The 19,656-nt window shown below is 39.2% G+C and overlaps 1 protein-coding gene across 6 annotated transcripts in view; it reads left to right on the forward strand.

The window, feature by feature from the left end:
- The window catches only part of PDE1C (phosphodiesterase 1C), a 300,480-nt gene that overhangs the window by 225,939 nt on the left and 54,885 nt on the right, over window positions 1–19,656 (forward strand). For all 6 annotated transcript variants that reach the window (XM_069859824.1, XM_069859830.1, XM_069859827.1 and 3 more), the window contains 6 exons: window positions 305–487; window positions 1,902–1,968; window positions 7,989–8,105; window positions 9,460–9,600; window positions 14,935–15,035; window positions 16,782–16,910. In XM_069859824.1, the coding sequence (XP_069715925.1) occupies window positions 305–487; window positions 1,902–1,968; window positions 7,989–8,105; window positions 9,460–9,600; window positions 14,935–15,035; window positions 16,782–16,910 (738 nt within the window). The remainder of the gene's footprint in view (window positions 1–304; window positions 488–1,901; window positions 1,969–7,988; window positions 8,106–9,459; window positions 9,601–14,934; window positions 15,036–16,781; window positions 16,911–19,656) is intronic.

Here is a 19,656-nt window from a genome sequence, read left to right on the forward strand (position 1 = left end):
GAAAGGTCAGGAATATTGATGAGCTGAAGACAAGAAGTCAGTGGATGATTAGGAAATTGTCCTTCAGAAGGCTAATACTTCTTGTCCGTTGGCCTAGTATTGAGTTTCACAATGTGACATTTGACTATACAAGAGAATGAACAATCTGTTGAAGTCTTGTACAATTTTGTTCTGTTGAGGGTGATGAACCCAAGACATCTAACAACTGCTTTAATCAGAATATATGTGAGTTTCTTTTTTGTTAATAATATTGCAATGCTCTCCAAGGGAGTCTGTTTACCCATCTTTTTCCTCACTCTTCTAGGCGTTTACTGGACACAGAGGATGAGCTCAGTGACATCCAGTCTGACTCTGTACCCTCAGAGGTCAGGGACTGGTTGGCTTCTACCTTCACACGGCAAATGGGGATGATGCTTAAAAGGACAGAGGAAAAGCCCCGGTTCAGGAGTATTGTCCATGCAGTACAAGCTGGAATATTTGTGGAAAGGTAAAGGAGCACGTGGCTACCTTGTTCTAGCAGCTGTCCAGGTACTGCAGATGCACCTGTAGTATTGAATGAAGAATGCTTTCATATGCTTCTAATGATGTTTCTGCATAGATCTGGACCTACCTCTGAAACTGGGAATTAAGTAACAGATTGCAACCTGAAACAGCACATACTGATCTGCTCTTAGTTTAATACAGACATAGTAGCACAGTTGGAATAATTTTGACAGAGAATATGCACCACCTCACAGCTCTAGCATAAGAGAGAGAGATTTTAATATTCGATCAGCCCAGACCAAGTCCTCTCTTGTCTCTGTTTACTTCTGGGGTCTAGGATTTCTTTGTATTTCTAGAATTAACTGTAGACCAAGATTGATGTGAAAACTTTGGAGCTCAGAGAGGACTTGGAAAAATCCATTGAGTCCTCTCAGTCTTCTCTGTTGTGGTTTGCATCACAACCTAGTGCTAAAACCGATTTCACTTTCTGAACGCTTTAAAACATTTAGTCATTTCAATTTGGACTCGCTTCCAATCTTACCATTTTTATTGAGTAACCACTCTTCACTGACATTCTTCCTTCAAGCTAGAAGGAGAACTGGTGCACATGAAACTGTCAGCATATTTTAGGTAACATGAAAGACAGTAGGTCCTAGGTCTCTACAGCAAAGCTCAAGTCATAGAAAAGTAGAGGGCCTTTTACTGTTCCTCAGTTCATTAGAGGCTGGATTTATCAGACAGTGGATCACATGCCACACAAACATGCAGAAGGCTCCTCTGGCATGTCTATAGCCATTTTTTTCATCTCTGTACCAAAGTTACTATACATGTGTTAAGAATATCAGCAAATTGTGGTAAAATTAAACCTGGCATTTCTCCTTGGAACAGATTTCTCCTAGGTTTGACAGGCTATTTGTGAATTAGCCCTCACTCTCAGTGGGGGATTTGCTCAACAAGGAAGTAAATGAACTGCAGGAGGCTGTTTTCCAGCTGATCTAAATTACTGTGGCCCAAAGGACAAAGTGTCCAGATATGAAATGGAACTAGAGGAAAGTTCTGGCTCTCCTGAGCTAAGGGAGAGGGATTCTGCCTGAACTGTCACTTAAGAGAAGGCTATGGGGCCCCTGAGTAGAGGAGGGGAGGAGGTAAGAAATTCTGTAATTTGAGGAGTAAGCATCATCTCTGTGATGTCCTGCCAAGTAAACGAGCTATGAGATACTGGAAAGTGTGTAGTCTCAAGTTAGGCTATACAGTAAGAGTGGTATAGAGAATATTGTGCAAGATGGGAACAAGAAGGAAGAAAAAAAACCAAATTGCAGTTAGGGATTCCTGAGCTAAATAAGGTCTCCTGTAATGGTCTGCTGTGTCATATGTTTGTTTTGTTTTGTTTAATTCTATTATCTATTTTGTCTTGGTAGAATGTACAGACGGACTTCAAATATGGTTGGTTTGAGCTACCCACCAGCTGTAATTGGAGTGCTAAAGGTATTTCCAATAAAAAGGTGTTGGGGAGGGTTTTGTACAAAGCATCAAGATAACAATGACATTTGACTTGGTTAGGGAGTCTTAGTACTTGCCCTTTCCTTCTCTCTGACATTTCCTTTAGTTCACATACGTTAATCATTTACTGGCCTAAGGGAATATCCTTTCAATAAAGAAAAGATAGAGTTCAAGGCTGTGGCCATTTTTACATTGTGAAGGTTACAGCTTTGTTCTAGCTTACAGTTATTAAACTGAGGACTTAGTAACCTGCTGGAATCAATCACAATCTCCCACAGGGAAGAAATAAAACACAGGTGGAGGGATGTAGAGAAGGAAAAGGATCAGCTGCTGTGAAAGAAGGGAGTTTCTTGCATTGCTCAGCTCCAGGTCTTCAAGGTGACTGTCAGTTTAGGAGTAACGACCCCTTTATGAGTGTGAGGTTTTGGAGGAAACCTGGTTAGTCAGAAGTTGTCTGAAAAAAAAAAAGGGTTCAATTAATGGGACAGTGGCAAGGTTCTTCACTTAGGAAGGAATTATCAAGACTACAAACACAAGTTAGCAACTGACTGCCTTTAAGAGCAGCTTTGTGGATTGAATGTTGCATGTGGTTCAACCATGCCATTCAGTGGTGAAAAAAACATGGTACATTGGGGCAATATACAGGGGCATGATATGTAAAACTCATGAAGCAATCTTCTCTCTCCATACTGGAAATACCTACACTTAGGGTGCAGGATCTTTTTTTTTGGATAGTACAACTCATGAAAAGGTGTGGAGGAAATGTAGAAGGTCTATAGAATGCAAGAAGAATGATCAAACATGACTTTCACGTACAGAATCAAAGCATCCATCTGCACCTTTTTTCCAGCTGCAAGTTGACAAGTGTCAGCTTCAGTCCTGCAGTCCTTGTTCTTTTAGAACTACACCCCATAGACAACTTATGAAGGAACATATCTATAACGATACCTCTTCTGAGTTCCCCAGCAGTAACAAGACATTCCAAGACCCATCATCTACTCTCAGTTGACTTAAACTCTACAGAATCCCTCTCCTCTTTCTCTCTTTTTAAATGAAAGAGAACTGATCATTCTAAAGTAACTCAAGAAACATAAATAACAACGAAGGCATCGACTAACTTTAGTCAGGGTGAAATAATGCTCACTTGGCCACTGAGCATTCTAGGATGTATTTTTCTTAAAAATTACTTTGAGAACGTGTCTTTGCCTGGATGGCCTTGGGGTTGGTAGTGTATATGGTTGAAATGGGAGTTACTTGTTTTGAAGAATGCTTCTGTATTTGAAATAATACTTTACCTTAAATTTCTTAGTCCCATCTCCTTAATGGAAAATGGTACACTTTGTTTCTTGCTTTAGCCCAGTAAAGCCAAGTAGAAAAACCTTACAATGACCCATGTATGCTTGTGTGTTCTGTAAAATGATCTGATGGCTTAAGCATGCAAAAAGGTGTAGAAGTGTACTGCACACACCCCTTCAGCTGTTCTAGATTGCCATAATTAACATTGCTCTTGGAATCATGCTAATAAGGACAAGGACTTAGATGACATGGAGTCAAAACTGGCTTATTTTTGAACTGTGTGCTCTCCTTTTTGCTGACATGGCCAAGGGGACGTGTGCACTGAGTAACCCAAAGCTGTGGAATCAGCTTGGCAAAATAAGATTAGTTTTAATAAAATAATGAAATACTGTAGCTTCTGCAAAACATGCAAATGGATTTGTAGCAGTGCTAGTCCTAGGTGTATAATGTTTCTCACTTTTTCAGTGGTTGTGAGATTAGGCATTTTTTTTTAATTGATTTCACAGCCTCTCTCTCTATGTGATGGATACTGATTTTTCTACTACAGTAGCCTGTTACCTTTCTGTATAACATGGGTGTGATGGTGTAAGACCTGTTGCCACAAAAGGGACAATGAGCCTTCTCATCAGAATAGTAGCCTTACATACCAATTTTACATACATGTTTGAATGTCAATTTACTCAGTAAGTTGTGGTGATCAGCAGTATAGAGCTAGAGACAGAACTTCATATTAACTAGCTTCAGAAGTAGATATCTGCTTTAGAAGTTAATTTTTCAGCCTTTAATAATGCCCATGCTGGCATGGCAATATTTCTGGGCTAGCTAATATACAGGTAATGAACACAGAACCTGTAGTCACTTCTAAAGTTTGCAGTATAGACTTCTGCTTGTGTGTGGCTATAAAGATGTCAGAACTTCTAGTAATGCTGAGCAGAATAACATCTGTCTCTGAATCTACTCATTGACTTGTAAAACAAATCAAATCTCTGAGGTTAAGAACCGACACAAAGGCAGAAATCTGAGCATTTAGGAAGAACTGTTCACTTTATCTCCAGGTCCCTCCAAGTGGTGAAGCAATGGCTGAATAATAAGGATACAGGACTAATAAGTAAGACACCTTGGATTTATTTGCTGTTATACCACTGTGGGTATATGTGGCATTAAAGCAGTTTAGGACACTTCAGCTGAGGCTACAGGGCCAGTCACCTAGAAACATGTGTAACACAAAAAGTTTCCCATCCCTCACTTCTCCAGCTGTCCTTAGAGAGAAGAAGCATTTTTTCTCCTCCATTACAAGACATCCATAAAGTTCTACCTCTTTTTAGATCTCTCCCTGATATAGGGGTCACTTCTGCACTATTTTTTTAAGGTCATAAAATTCACTAATTTTCAAAACATTACTGGTGTTGCTTCAAGCCTCTAAGCCATCTGTGACACTTTCATGCTTCGTTTAAGAGGATTTTTCCCCTAGTTACTCAGTGTAAAATGCCGTTGTCATTATTGTCAATAGCAAAACTTCTGTGACTTGAAAAGAGCAAGGATTTCTCCCTCAGTAAAATCTAAATAGTTTTACTGTGAAATTTATCACCTATGTGGTAAACCATTATTTCATGTGAAAGAACAATTCTGTTGTACTATTCTTCAATTTCACAATCTGGTAAATTTTATCTGCTGCAAGGGCACAGCATTAACTACAGGAAAAACATATGAAGGAATAAACTCATTTTATTTCTACAGGGAAGGATTGCCTTACAGTGCGTTAAATTTTACCATAGTTGAAACATTATTTTCAATGCCATAAGACCCAAAATGAAATCAGTGTATACATGCAAGCTTTAAATTAATTTGCATCATTGACTGAGATAATTGATTGCAAAATAAAAATACTCAAAAACCAGGAAAATACTTTAAATTTATTAGATGGATGCTTTGGACATTATTTCCCCGTTCCACCCATTTCTAAGTTTGTTCAAGGGCTTTTGTGTTGGAACTTTTTCCTCTCACAGTTGTTTTTCCTCTCTAACCCCTATTGAAACTGCAATTTCTGATTGCTGTTCTGTGATTTGGGCCACAAATCATCTTTGGGGAAGCTTGACCCTGCATTTAGTCTGTGGGCTCCACATAGCTTGTAATATCAACTGCTCAGCAGGCAAATGATTTACTGGGACAGGTGAAAGCAGAGCTGAATTTTCAGCATCCTTGCTATTCACTCACTTATTAGTTTCTGTATGGACTGTACCTCCACAAGAGGCATACTCAGCTCTGTGTATGCATAGTCAACACTATGTAAGTAGCAAGGTTGCCAGAATCATCACCATGCTTGAGAGACATGGTACCATAACATGTCGGTCTCATTCAGAACATAAGAAGTCCTATAGCTACTCTGATGTGTGAGTGACAAACTGCAAGGCAGTTAAAGGTCACAGTCCTTTGATTTGACTTGAAGTTAGGTCCTTACCTGGAACATGACCATGACAACAAGCATCAAAGCTGGATTAGGCTTCAAGAGCTCAGTAGATAGTTGTAATTTAGCATTTTTGGTAATGCTAAAAGTGATGGCTGATTTTTAGATAGATTCTAATCCTTAACAATAGTAAATATTATGTCTAGCCGACACTATTTGTTGCACTGAGAGCATCTAAACACATGCATGTGTGAAATGCAGTCATGTTTCTTTCATGGTGAAAATGCCACAAGGAAAAGGGAGTCTGGAACAGCATATGAAAATGGAGAGAAACTTCAGTGTACAGATGTCAGTCTTTAATATGTGGCTTAAGGAAAGTCATTTGGATAAATCTCTGCAAGGAGTACATCAAAGTTCTTAGCAGGCAAGTGAGACTAAGAGCTGGTCCTGTGCCAGGTCCAGCTGTGTGACTGATCTGCATATCATTCTTCTAGCTATCACTCCTTTCACACCTCTCCTCTTTGATGCTAGGGCCAGGAGAGAAAGGTTCATAGGGTTTCAGGAACATCCAGTTCTGAGATCAAGAGGTTTTATCTTTCTAGACAACAAGTGCTGTCATTTCCCATGGCCTTCCCTAAGAGCTGAAATTTGAACTCAACCTTCTGCAAGAAAATTTATACCTTATACTTCAGCTTCATGAGATGAGAAGTGAACTTTCCCTCCTCAGTCTCTTGACTGAGCAACCTGCAGCATTAATATATCATTTACAACTGACCTGAATTTTCCCATCTGGGGTTAGATATTTACTCTCCTGTTATAAAGGTTGCTTTTCATATCATTGTTAGCACTTAATGTAGGATTCCTGTGATTTTCTCCTGCTCTGTAGTTTTCTGAAAGCCCCAGTGGACTCACTTATCTTTAAAATTAAAAAAAAAAACAGGAAAGTTAGGGTTATGCTGCTTTGAGCAGTTTAGGCTGCAATCACAGTTCAGGATTAATATTTAAATCAGAATGAACTAAGATGCTCTTTGAGTCTAGCAAGATAGTTCTAGTTAGTTACTATTTTGGTTGGCTGAACAGTAAGTAGTTAAAACCACTTCTCACAAGTGACGGGTGATAGGACAAGAGCCTTAAGCTGCATCAGGGGAAGTTTATATTGGACATTAGGAAAAATTTCTTCACTGAAAGGGTTATCAAGCACTGGAAGAGGCTGCCCAGGGAGGTGGTTGAGTCACCATCCCTGGAGGTGTTTAAAAGGCAGGGTAAGTGAGGTGCCTGGGGACATGACTTAGCAGTTGACAGGTATGTTTGGAGTTGATGATCTCAAAGGTCTTTTCTAACTTCATGGTTCTATGATTCCATGAATATATGACCATAGGTATGGAGACGTTTTACAGAGAAGGCCTTGATGCTATGGGCCTAGTTGATACCGAGCAACTCTGAGAAGGCCTTGAAACAGAGACAGCCTTCTGATAAACAAAAGCCAGCCGAAAGGAATGCAAGAGCTAGTTTGGTGGGAACAAGTGCCAACTGAAAGAAAAACAAAGGAAGAGAAATATCAACATAGTTAATTTTAGTGTAACTTGGTTTCTTAGCATGCGTGGTAGTTTAGCCAATAATATGTTAGTAATAGCTTTATGGACAGTTACCTTTAGCCAATAATACACTGTAATTACCCTCGTGGGCACCCAGTTGTGTAACCAAAAAGGATATATAAAGAAACAGCTAACTCAAGATAATGTCTTCGATCCATCAGATTGAAGTCCATGATTTAATCCCCTTACATAGCTGCCTGTATGTTTTTTAACTGCAAAAAACATATCACCTTATTCTGTTTTAAGCATGAAGGAAGCTTTTGAGTACTTTCTTCACAAAAACAATATAGGGACAGTAAAATCCAGAGGCTTTAATATCATTTAAAAGCATATATTTATTATTCCTGTTTCCTTCAAAGTTAATATTATTTTTCCTAGATGTAGCATGTAGGTATGGGACAAAGAAGTGTAAAATCAGCCACAATAGGGCCATCCCAGTGTTTCAGGTACTAAAACAAACCAGGATGGAGAATCATCATGTTTAGAATAAATAAATAGCTTATGTGCTTTTAATAGAGGCTTCTTAAATGCAAGTCATACAACACCGAGGAGTAAATTAGACTCTGTTGGTTAAATGGAATTGAAGAAGTTGAAAAAAACCTATTACTTATGTTGCCACTCTGATTTTCTGTTTGTAGATGTGATAGAAATTGAGTTATCATTGGAAAAGGAATGACCATATTAACTGTCTTTTCTACCTACTCTTGCAGAATGTAGACAAGTGGTCCTTTGACGTGTTTGCACTAAATGATGCCAGTGGAGATCACGCACTGAAATTCATTTTCTATGAACTTCTCACACGCTATGATCTGATCAACCGTTTCAAGGTCAGTAGTTAGAAGACAGATCTCTTCTTCCATCTCAAGTTTTGTTAAACTTTCCTCACATCTTAGTATGATGGCATCATACTAAGAAAGGGTAGATTTAGACTAGATATAGGAAGAAATTTTTTACAATGAGGGTGGTGGAACACTGCAATAGGCTGTCCAGAGAGATGGTAGAAGCCCTACCCCTGTCAACATTCAAGGTCTGGTTGGGCAGGGCTCTGAGCAACCTGATCTGCTTGAAGATGTCCCTGCTCATTGCAAGGGGGGTGGACTAATGGCTTTTAAAAGTCCCTTCCAAGCTAAACCATTCTATGAATCTATATTTGCTACAGTTTGCAGGTAAAAAATCCTACATCTTTACCTCCAGCTCTGAGCAGACTTAAATTTGGATGGCAGAAACATTGCTCTCAGGTCTTAACCATTCTCCCCACACAAATACTCTACTGTCCCTTCCTCCACTGGCAATTCCACTCTCTGGGAGCGTCCACTCACTTTGGCTGGAAAGGGTTTACAGATCTGTGCCTCCTGTACTTTCTTCTGGAAAACCTTGTGCCTGATGAGAAAAGTTTGAAGAATGTAACTGGTCAGAACTGCATCCTCCCTTGATACATATGTAAGAGGAGAACAGCAATGCTCCTCTAACTATGGAAATATGGGCATTTACGGAATTTGCCATTTGAGCAGATGAAACTGGAGAAGTCATGTTACCAGCTGCATCTTTGCAGCTGACACCACCTGCATAGTTTCCTCTCTGGTAGTCTTCTAAATTGCATTTCCTTGAGTTGTGCAGTTCTACTCTTGGAGTCAGAAAAGTACAGCAAGTCCATAGGATGGGGAGGCTACTGTGAAGGCTACTATTTTACTGTGAAGAAACAGAAGTCTGATAAATTATACCCCTCATAGTAGAGTATCTCAAACTTGCTATATGATATGTTTCATTAGAAAATCTTGATTGTGAATAGTAAGGCAGAGGTGTATTCCAGCGGTTTGTGAGGTGAACAGGTTGATTCTTATGGCCTAGTTAGAAATATTTCTCCAGGGGCAACTAATCAAGTGTTCTATGCTACTTTTCATACTGCACATGTCTTCCAGACAGCATTTGATAGTATACTTGCTTATGTGTGTTTATGTGAGGGAATGATTCATCCATAATGTAATTAGGGATGGGAAAGCTGGTTTGAGGAAGTAACCTGGATTCACTCTCTCTCCTGAGTGCCAATTTCAGATGTTTTAGTGTGTTATTTATTAGTGAAGTACAAACTGCTGTCTAGGGCCTCTGTTCCAAATGTTCCCATCTGAATTCTAGCTATTAAAGGGGATTATTTTGGTTGTAATTCTGTGCTTGTTTCCTCAGATCCCTATATCTGCCCTGGTGTCCTTTGTGGAAGCTCTGGAAGTTGGCTATAGTAAACACAAAAATCCTTATCACAACCTAATGCATGCCGCAGACGTGACACAGACGGTCCATTACCTACTTTTCAAGACAGGCATAGCGGTAAGTACAGGAGTTGGCATCCTGAATACATAATGAGATTACAACAGGTTTTGCTCAGTAAGGAGATTATGATTACCCACACTAGAATCTGCTTTTACTGTTGACAAACTTCATTTGACATGGCTGTGCTAATGGAAATGGAGACTTGGGATTATTTAGAAATAGAAGGTAGGTGAAGATCTAAGTAACTTTTCACAGTGATCTAAAAGAGGATGAATGAGAAATCCAAGCCCTGTTTTTCACTCTGCCAGATCTCCTGGGTGATTCTGCCAACACGTTTATGTTGGAATTCATTTCACCTGAAGTGAAGAAGCAAATTGTTAAGTTTTCTTCTTACTTAAGGGAGCAAGGCAGTACCTCCAAAGGACAATTTATTCCACTTCCCTGAGAATGACAAGATCCATTCTCGGGAAATGCAGAACCAGCTGAACTGACTTACAGAAAAACTTGCAGATAGCTGAAGTCTGACAACAATGACAGGAATGGATGGATGGTTTAAACAAGAATACTTAGTACGCAGTACATTCCTACAGTGGCTGTAAAGACATACAACAGAAATAATTTGAAGATGAACAAGAGGAATTTGAGGCAGACAGGCTCCAGAGTGCTGATCAACCATTGCAGTTTGGCTTCAGCTGGTGGCTCAGAAATTTACTAGCCCACACAGTGGAGACAATAAATAGTACAGAATGCTCAAGGTGTACAGCACAGAGATGTAGTTGAGTACCTCACTGGAAACATCTCTTGCAAACAGTTTCTGGGGACAGTTTAGCCAGGGCTGCCACACAGCACGAAGACTGCATCAACATAATGTGCTGTGCAGGCCTTGAAGACAATGACAGAAACAAAGGCCCTATCCAGGGAAAAAAGTAACAGCTGTGTGTATCCCCGGCTCCAATCTGACTGAGAAGGAAAACCAAGAAAAGGAGAAATATCTATCTAAAATTCTCACTGTAAAGTTCCTCAGCCTTATCTCAACCTGGCAACAAATACACAAAGCTGTCATCCTCTAGCCTGTGTCTGCGGAGATATTATCTCATGTATTATCTATGACCAGTAAATTATCTGTGTTTGTGTGCCTTTCCAAGTCACCTGCTATTGTGATGCCTAATTTTTGAAGTGGGAAATACAAACTCTTCAGTATTAAAATGCTTTATTTTTTAATGTCTCTGAAGCATTTTTCCTCTCCGTTTTAGAGGAAACGATGTTCTGAAATATAGGGAGAATGAGCACGTTCTAGATTTACATCTATAAATCAAAACTAGAATTTGTGCGCTTATGAGCACATGCACATTCTGACACTGAAGTCAGTGCCTCATTTGCCTGAGTTGAGCCCTTTGCTTTTGTATCCCTGCTGTAATAAGCTATGTCCAAAGCAGCCCGTGCAGACCGTTCTGATGGATTTGCACTCCCGAAGACTTAGTGAAGTCTTTGTTTTTTTTTTCCCCAGGAATAATCTCAAGGACTAAAGTTCCCACAGCAAAAGGATATGTGGCATTTGGTTTAGGATCCAATGTAGCAGAAGAAGAAACCACTCTTCTGCTACCAGGACCAAGGGACTTGCAAAATTGTGTGTCAACACTGACACCTCAGCTTTGCTTCCCTTGTTAGAATGCTTTTTTAATTTTTTTTTCTTGCTTTTCCCCTTTTTTTTTTAGTTTTCAGCCCACCTTCCCTGTGGAATAGAACAATCTCCACACTCATAGATTAATGTACATTGAAGATAATATCTAGAGGTCATCGATTCTAAGCTGCTGCTCACAACAGGGTTAGCTTCTCACATGCATAGGAAGTTCAGACATGGTAAAGAACGCTAGGAGACATTTTCCTGTGTCCAGAATTAGCTTAAATCAATATCTTATCCTTACTCTAGTGTACATAGTCGTTCAGTTCATCAATTTCATGATATTTATGCAAGGAACTTGGACATGCTGGAACATGAGTCTTTGGTTTCAGAAGGCATGTTGGGACCCTTGGTTTAATTATTCTTCTTCTGAAGAATAGAAGTCTTCTGAAGAATAGAAGTTTCACCAGTCTTTGAAGACAAAAACTGATGAAAAAAATCATACAATAAAATAGAAAAAAGCCCTCATTTATCTTGTCAAGTAGTTATTTGCAATGTGGAAGAAGTACTGTTTTTCAGAGTTTAGTAGTGTGTGTATTGGTCATTTGTTCCAGTCTCAAAAGGAAGAAACTATTGTCTGTTTTTTCTTTACAGAGTTATTTGCCTTTGTCAAATATTTGATCCTATTATTTACCAGCTCCCTTGATCATTTTATTCCAGTCTTCTTTTTTTTTCTCATTCCTTTTCAATTAAAAAAACTTCTTTTCCTGTAATCATTTGCAGTGCCTGAAATATGTCTAGTTTTCCTGTTAGTTTTTTTCCTGCAGATGATGCCTTGGAAATTGTTGTACTCAATTGCATGAACTAGACTCTCTTCGGTTCTCTCATAGGTATAATATTGAAAGAGAATTTGGAATGACTCTGATGTTTGTCTCTTAGAGGACTGGTCTACAAGCATGACGTGTAGGAAGAACTTCCAAGGACTGACACAATTTTTGTTCATTTCATTCTTTCCTTTATTTGACTCTGTCATTCAGCTGTGATTATTACTTTCTTTGGTACTATTTTATGATTAATCTTTACAGTTATTAGGCATTGCCATATGGTTTCTTTGTGACTCCAGGCAATGAAGTGCAAATGGTAGAACTTAAGAATTCTTTCTCTGATACTGTCAAGTATTACAGGAGTACATGTCCTGCAGCAGACCTGTAAAACTGCAGAAGTGCAGACTTGTGTCACGTCTGTTTATTCCAAAGGGAAGTTAAATCCTCTTGTCCTCTAGACTGTTACGATTAATAAGCAGATGATCATGAGCTTTCAAAATGGTAACTACTTTGGAATAAAGGATCACAAACTATGGGGAAGGAAGCAGGCTAATTATTGCTGTCTGTCCTTTGCAATGTTTTCTTGGAAATGCATCAATATGTTTTGCTAGGTTTGGAAATGCTAGTCTTTCCTCTTTCTTTTTAGTTTCTGTACGCATTGATCCTTTTGTTTACATACCAGTGCCTTGGCTTGGTAGAAAATTCTTTGTATTTCTTGTGTGTCTGAGAAAGACAAGTTGTCTGCCCTTCAGAAATGAAAACCATTCCTGTTTCCTCTCTCTTTCCACCTGTGGCAGTGTCCTGCTGCTTTCCTAATAGTTCTTGGTGGCTTTGTTCTTTAAAACCAGCTCTCTGTTCCCAAGATGAAGTCCATCACAGAGATTGCCTTCATTCTCTGCAGGCTTTTTGCCTTCTTGTGTGTTTTTCATTGCAAAGCTATAGCAGAAGAAAGGGACTAAAAGGTTCCAATTATTTAGCTGGTATTTCCCTCCTGTTATGCACAAGCCTATTTGGACTTTGTGCTGCTTACAGCAATTGATTTGTTACCAACAGTTCATGACTGTAATCCCAGTCTATATTCTGAATAGTTATCCTCAAAAGCTGTCATAAGATGTACTGTGTCTTCTCAGGTGTATTACACCCTACTTGAAAACCTTCATTACCTGATCTTGTTCAACAAGTGGTGCTTTGATAGGGTGTGCGAGTTAGCACTTTTCCTGTATATGTCTTCAATGATGAGGTAAGAGACCTCCAGCACAGAGCTCCTTGCTTTAGGGCTGTTTAAAAAGTTGGGCCATAAGATCCTGTTGGAGTAGGACTGCTCAGATAATGCCCAGAAGGTCTGAAGTTGACGCATGGGACTAGCAGGGCCTGTCCCATTGTAGATCTGCATGCATAATGCAGAATCGCTCTGCCTGTTCCTAAGGCTTGAGCCTGACTTTTTCTGTCATTTGCACCCATTGCACTGGGGGAAGGGCAGAACATGGTTGAGGAACTGAACTCCAGATCAGGATAGTTCCTTTTTTCCTCCATTGCAGTTGCCAGAAGTTGTTGCTTGAAAGTTGAAATCATGTCCTTCATCAGCTGTAAAGCATTCCTTATTCACAAGTCACGCTCGGAAACAGAAACATCACAGATTTCTCCACCACCTGTCCTGGACCAGTTTTGCAGAAATGAGAAAATAGCTCATTTTCTGTGTCTGATCATTTCTTGATATCTTCATTGTCTTCTCTGTCTTTCTCAAAAAAAAAGAAAGTCAAGACCTACCTTGATTGTGGTCAGTGGCATTGTGTAAAGTATCTGTGGCAATATTTTAAATTGTGTCTTTAGTGTAAGGAGATCTTTAATACTGAAATTTACTTCATTCTTCTTTGGTTATGTAGAGATGACTGTGAAAGGCAGGAGAGCTGCAGAGGCGATGTGCAGACCCCACAGGTACTTGTGCTTCCCGTACATGTGGTTAACAGACCAGTGGTGGCTCCCTGAGCTATAATAGATGTCTAGAATAGATTCATGAAACCATACTGCCTTTACTGGCTGTTGAATTAAAGGTAATTGGTATATGAATGTCTATCAAAATGTTTGCACGTTGACAATGAGCTGTTACAAAAACATTTGGCAACCACCGTGGGAAAGATTTTCTCTAAGTGTAACACATTAAAGCATTTCATACAAACATTCACAGCATCTACAGTATCTAGAGCTTTTGTCTCTAATGTACTTGATGTTAACAGCACTTTTTATGTGTGACCAGTGGAAACCCAGACATGAAGTCATCAATTGACTCAGAGGAATCTGAATCATTTACAAATCAGAATCAAAGGGATTGAAGCATTGAAAATTAAGACTTTGACTAGGCAATTAGGTAAAAAGAACATCTCAAGGCTTTCTGAAAAGTTTCTATAAATGATTAACAGGATGTACAACTTGTGAGGTTGTGTTTCCTCTTCTCTTCATGATTCCATGACTGACAAATAATTGCAATTACTGGAAATTAGTGACATTCTTCTGTATGTGAGTCTCTGCTACGCACCTAAGCTGAGCTGAAAGTATTATACCTGCCTTGGTGTTATGTACATACCTGCACATGTATTATCAAGCTCCACTTGAAGAGCCTTTATTTTCTTGAGGTTTTCCTCTTTCTCTTCCTCACACATGGCTCTTTAAGAAAGGTACATAGTTCTCTTTGCTGTGCCTTAAGCCTTATTAGCCCCTGAAAATACGTTTCTGCTGGAGTTCCATTTATTTAGATGAAGCTTCAGGAAAAACACTGCTTCAGATTTGTCTGTCAGCCAGAGAAGATTGCTCTAAAACAGCTGACTGCAGGGGAAAGGCTATGATGTGCAGCATTGACTGTCAGCATCAGATAACTTGCCTTAAAAGACAAAAGCCTTAATGCCTGGGAAGATGAAAGCTTATCTGATTGCTCTGCAACATTTTTTTCAGCACTGGCTGACAGAGCTGGAGATCTTCGCTATGATCTTCGCAGCTGCTATCCATGACTATGAACACACTGGAACAACCAACAACTTTCACATCCAGACACGGTAAGGCCTTTGTAATTCACAATGAAGGGCTGGGAAATGAAGGGGAAGACCTTGGGAGAACAGCAGTAGGAACAGTGTAGGATCTTTTACTTTCAGGTGTTATAGGAGGCAAGTTCACTCCCTTAGCTTGCATTTAATTTTCTCTTGCCTACCCACTCACAATGGAATGCATGTATTCTAGCTTCCTGAATATTGTTTCATATTAATAGTCAACAAAACTATGGTCCAAAAATATATCAAAGTGCAAAGGTCCCAAAGGCAAATTGCTGTAGATATTACAGTATTTGGATGAAGGTATAGTTTTGGAGAAGATACTGTAATTCAACAATTTTTTCTCCTTGTTGAAGAATCAAACGTGAACTGCATAAATCAAGAATTCAACAGGATCTGTATTCATCAGTGAATGCCATCGTTGCGCATGCTATTTTTACTTTAGTGGAAAACCATACCTGTAGCAAGGGGACATGTTTACAGTTTCCAGTTCAGGGATATCATGTTTTCAAGCTTTATACAAGCTTTACAAATTGCTAGACAGTAATTAGCTGACTACAAAACAGACTGAATTGCCTATGTTTTTAATTCAGAATCTTCTAGAAGGCTTTTGGGTCAGTGGAAGAAATAAGGAGAAGATAAGTTCGCAGCAAAATTCAGAAGTATGCAAAAGTTGTAAAGCCCTTAGTTGCAGTAGGAACTGGGTATATAATATCTGTGTGGGGTTTAGACAACAGGTGTATACTGACAGCAGTGACACAATGTCTAAATGTCCTCCGCTGATACTGCACACTTGGGCATTTCTAGGATGCATTGCATCTTACCATAAATTAGATGCCTGGAGTATGTTAGCTGAATCGTGCTGTGTATCACAGAGATACATACGTAGGTTGTTAGGATAAATCACACACATGATCAGGAAAGCTTGGGAAGATAGAAAGAAGTTTCTGTCTCTGTTCTGGGCCGATCCCCACTCCACTTCTTACAGCTTCATGTGTGTGATAATTGGGAAGCTGCTGTATTTCCCAAATAGTTGCAGAAGAATTCAGGAAGGGACAATTGTAATTTATTTTCTGTAACACTGAACATCTGATAGGTTGAAGTGTCAAGGGAGAAAAACATCCACTTCTTTCTGGGAAGAAGAACTGAGTGGGGACTGTAACAAATTATCCTCTCCCTCTGTTGCCATTAACTTCCAGCAAGAACTTTGTCTTCAGACTATTCTAGCCATTCATCAATCTCAGACCTATGCCCTGGAGCTTTAAATAAGGTGTGAAGTGCTTTCAGCCCTACTCTATGCCCCAGACAATTTCCCTTCAGGAAAGTATAGTCTAGTGCACAGGTGACAGAAAGTGGTTCAGTTCTGTCTTGCTTGCAACTAATTTGCTGAAAACAATATTGGGATGCACCTTGCAGTTGCTTCCTTGGGTAGAGCCAAGCTTTAATACGAGAGCAACCTCTACAAGACTTGGAAAAGAGCCTCCTGATTCAACTCTAAGTGTCCCTATCTCTCACGGATCTCAGTGGTGTTTTTAAGAGATTATATGTGTTTCAGATGATGAAACAGGTTTTGCAGTGAATTTTGATCTTAGTTTTCTTTTATTGAATAATGGCAATGAACAAAGCATTACAAATGCTCTTAATATGCTTACACATGTGCTAACTCTAAAGCTGACCAAAGGGAAACTTCTGAATGTGAGACTCTTTGGACATGGAAGAAACATAACCTTTGCTATGTTTTCTTTTAAATGCTAGGTCAGACTCAGCCATTCTATATAATGACCGGTCTGTGCTTGAAAATCACCACGTTAGTGCGGCATATCGTCTTTTGCAAGATGATGAAGAGATGAATATTTTATCTAATCTCTCAAAGGATGACTGGAGGTAAAAAATGAACATGGTGAATGTCTAGGAACACTGCAGCATCACCATAGGCTGTTATGACCTTGTTTGAATGGCAATATGCATTATCATACATTGCATATTAGTATTTCTATTGCTACAAGAGAAAGAGCTTTAAAAGGTTTTTGCCTTGCTTATTTCTGCTTTTGGATTTCACAGCTGGTAGTGAGACTGAAAGACTTCATTACATCGGATTATAATATACAAAGTGACTCCTATCTTGTTTCTAAGTCTCCCAGAGACCCCCCTTTGTACACATCCATGTGTAACTGTGTGTAGATCTAGCCTGCTGTTTGTTATCTTAACACATAAACATAACCTTTATCTACTTTGACACTCCCTGCCTGGAAATTATAAAAGGAATGTAACACAAAGAAGAATCCAGTCCAGGGAGCATCAATCAGTGTACTAGACATGTCAGGGTGATGTAAGAGGCTGTAGTTTAAAATAAGCCTCATGCAACATCTGATTTATGTGACAAAATCAGCCCATGATTTGCTTTCTAATAGCAGACAGTTAAAATTGATGAGAGCTTTCTGTTTTTATGGGATTTTCTTCAACTCCGAGGAGTGGTACTTTAAATAAACAGCCAAGTGTGCTAGACAGGAAGAATCCTCCTCCATGTTCATTCTCATGGGAGGGAAAGCAGCTTGTGGGATCTTATGTGACACATGGTGCCTCCTGCATACACCTAAATGTACTACAGCGCTGAGCAGTCGGTTCATCTTACTTCAATAGAGATGTGGGAAAATGAGCACTTCTCTGGGGCCTGGCTTCTAGCAAGCTGGTCAGTGAAAGCTCTGTTTGCCAGTCTGTTTAGCCTGAATCTCCTGTTTGTTTCAGCTTGTGGACAGTGATGTGATCCTATAGCTGAACACAAGGAATAAAACTCAGGAACTTACATGGCTGATTTCAGTCAGTGTGAGTGGTGTGGAGGAGTGGCCTGAGAAGTTCTATTCTCCAATATAGAAAACATTTGTATGGTGGACAGCATGCAGGAACTTGAGAGAAATTTAAAAAAAAAATCTGCATTTCTGCATTGAGGTGTTAAAAATCTAGTTTCTTTTTTATCTACAGCTGGTAACGCCTTGTCAAATATTGGCAGCAAATTACTGCTTCCTTTGATATGGGCAGGGGAAACATGAGGAACTAACCGAGTAGAAACAGCAGGTTTAGAGCCACTGTCTCAAAGGAAGAACAGTGGAGCAGTTAGTTAGGTATGGTTCATTGTATAGATAGTGTCTTTAGGAAAATTATCTGCTTTGGAACTTTAAACTGGTTTTGCTTGAATTAAAGCTAGCTTCAGATATTTCTCATTGATTCTGTAGTGTCATCATGTGTGTTCCATTGAGGCAACATGCTTAAACCCAAAGATTAACCCATCTTTTTAAGAAATACTGTCAATGCCTGAGCAAGACTATTGGGTGGTTTGGATTAATTTTTTTCTTTCTGAAGTAGGTCTTTCTTACTTTTTGGTCTCTCATTAAGCAGCAGCTGCAGAATCAAGGCCATTATGTGGATTTGCTCTAATGCCTAAACATTGTGATTTTGGTGTGATTTTGCTTTTGTCTGCCAGTTTTAAGTACCACAGGCAAGCATTCAGGAAGCACTGGAAACATCAGCTGACTTCAGCAGGATCTAAGGTGTTGAGAATAAAACAAACACAAGAGGCCCAGAGTTTCACAGACTGGCACAAAACGATAGGACCCTCAGTACTGAAGGATGCTTTGGGAAGCTGTTAAAGTGTGCCCAAATTTAACTTTATTTTTGTAAACATGCATGATAAGCCTCTTTCAGCAAGAGGCCCAAGTGATGGCTTTTTCAAAAGCAAATTCTTAAGTGCTTTTCTGAGCTGAGTCCTCACTTCTTTTATTCCACACTGCTAGTAAGAGAAAATCTGATGATCAGTGGATTTTGCAATTGTAGATATCTATGTGGATTTTATCACTTTTGTGGTTGTTGGTCATCTGTTTAGGGAATGTATTTTCATGAAATAAACGTAGAAAATTAGAGCTACATTTTACTGTTGGAAAATAAATTGGCACAGGTTTTATAAGGAAAGCAGATAAGACTGGAAGAGATATTTTGGGCTACAGGGAAGGAGAAAATAGTTGAATGCTTACTAGTACTTCAACTATATATTTGTCTCCATGGAAGAAAACCTTTGTTGCTTCTTAAATAATTGAAAATCAAGTGAGTTGTCTCATTTCATGAATACCATTTGTACAAGTCATCAACAAATAAATGATGAAGCTATAACAAAACCAGATCACAATAACCTAAAAAAATAAAGTGCAAAGTGAACAGATCCTTTCCAAGATACTGTTCCAGACGCCTTTTCTGGCACTGTATTCCATTGTTAATAATTCCTGTGCAATTTATTGCAACAGAGTATCTTTAGTGTAAGCCTTTTACTATTAAGTACAGGAATAAAAGCCATCTGGGAAATGTTTAGCCCCTTAACTCTGTATTGGAGTACAGCTTTGGGAAGTAACATTTAATACAACACTGATTTTGTCAGTAAAGCTGAGTCATCTGCAAGACATTGGTTAGAAAGCAAATAATCAAAGCTGTGACATTGGCCACAGGATGAGTTGTCATTCAACATATGACAGCAATAAACCAGGACATTCACTTCAGGTTTTCCTCTTCTCCAACTGCTTTTCCTGGCTCCGTTCCCTGACAACATACTTTCTCCACCTAATTGTCCCTTTCCCTAATTCTGCAG

Source organism: Phaenicophaeus curvirostris, chromosome 6, assembly GCF_032191515.1.
Source record: "Phaenicophaeus curvirostris isolate KB17595 chromosome 6, BPBGC_Pcur_1.0, whole genome shotgun sequence".
NCBI classification, from domain to species: Eukaryota; Metazoa; Chordata; class Aves; order Cuculiformes; family Cuculidae; genus Phaenicophaeus; species Phaenicophaeus curvirostris.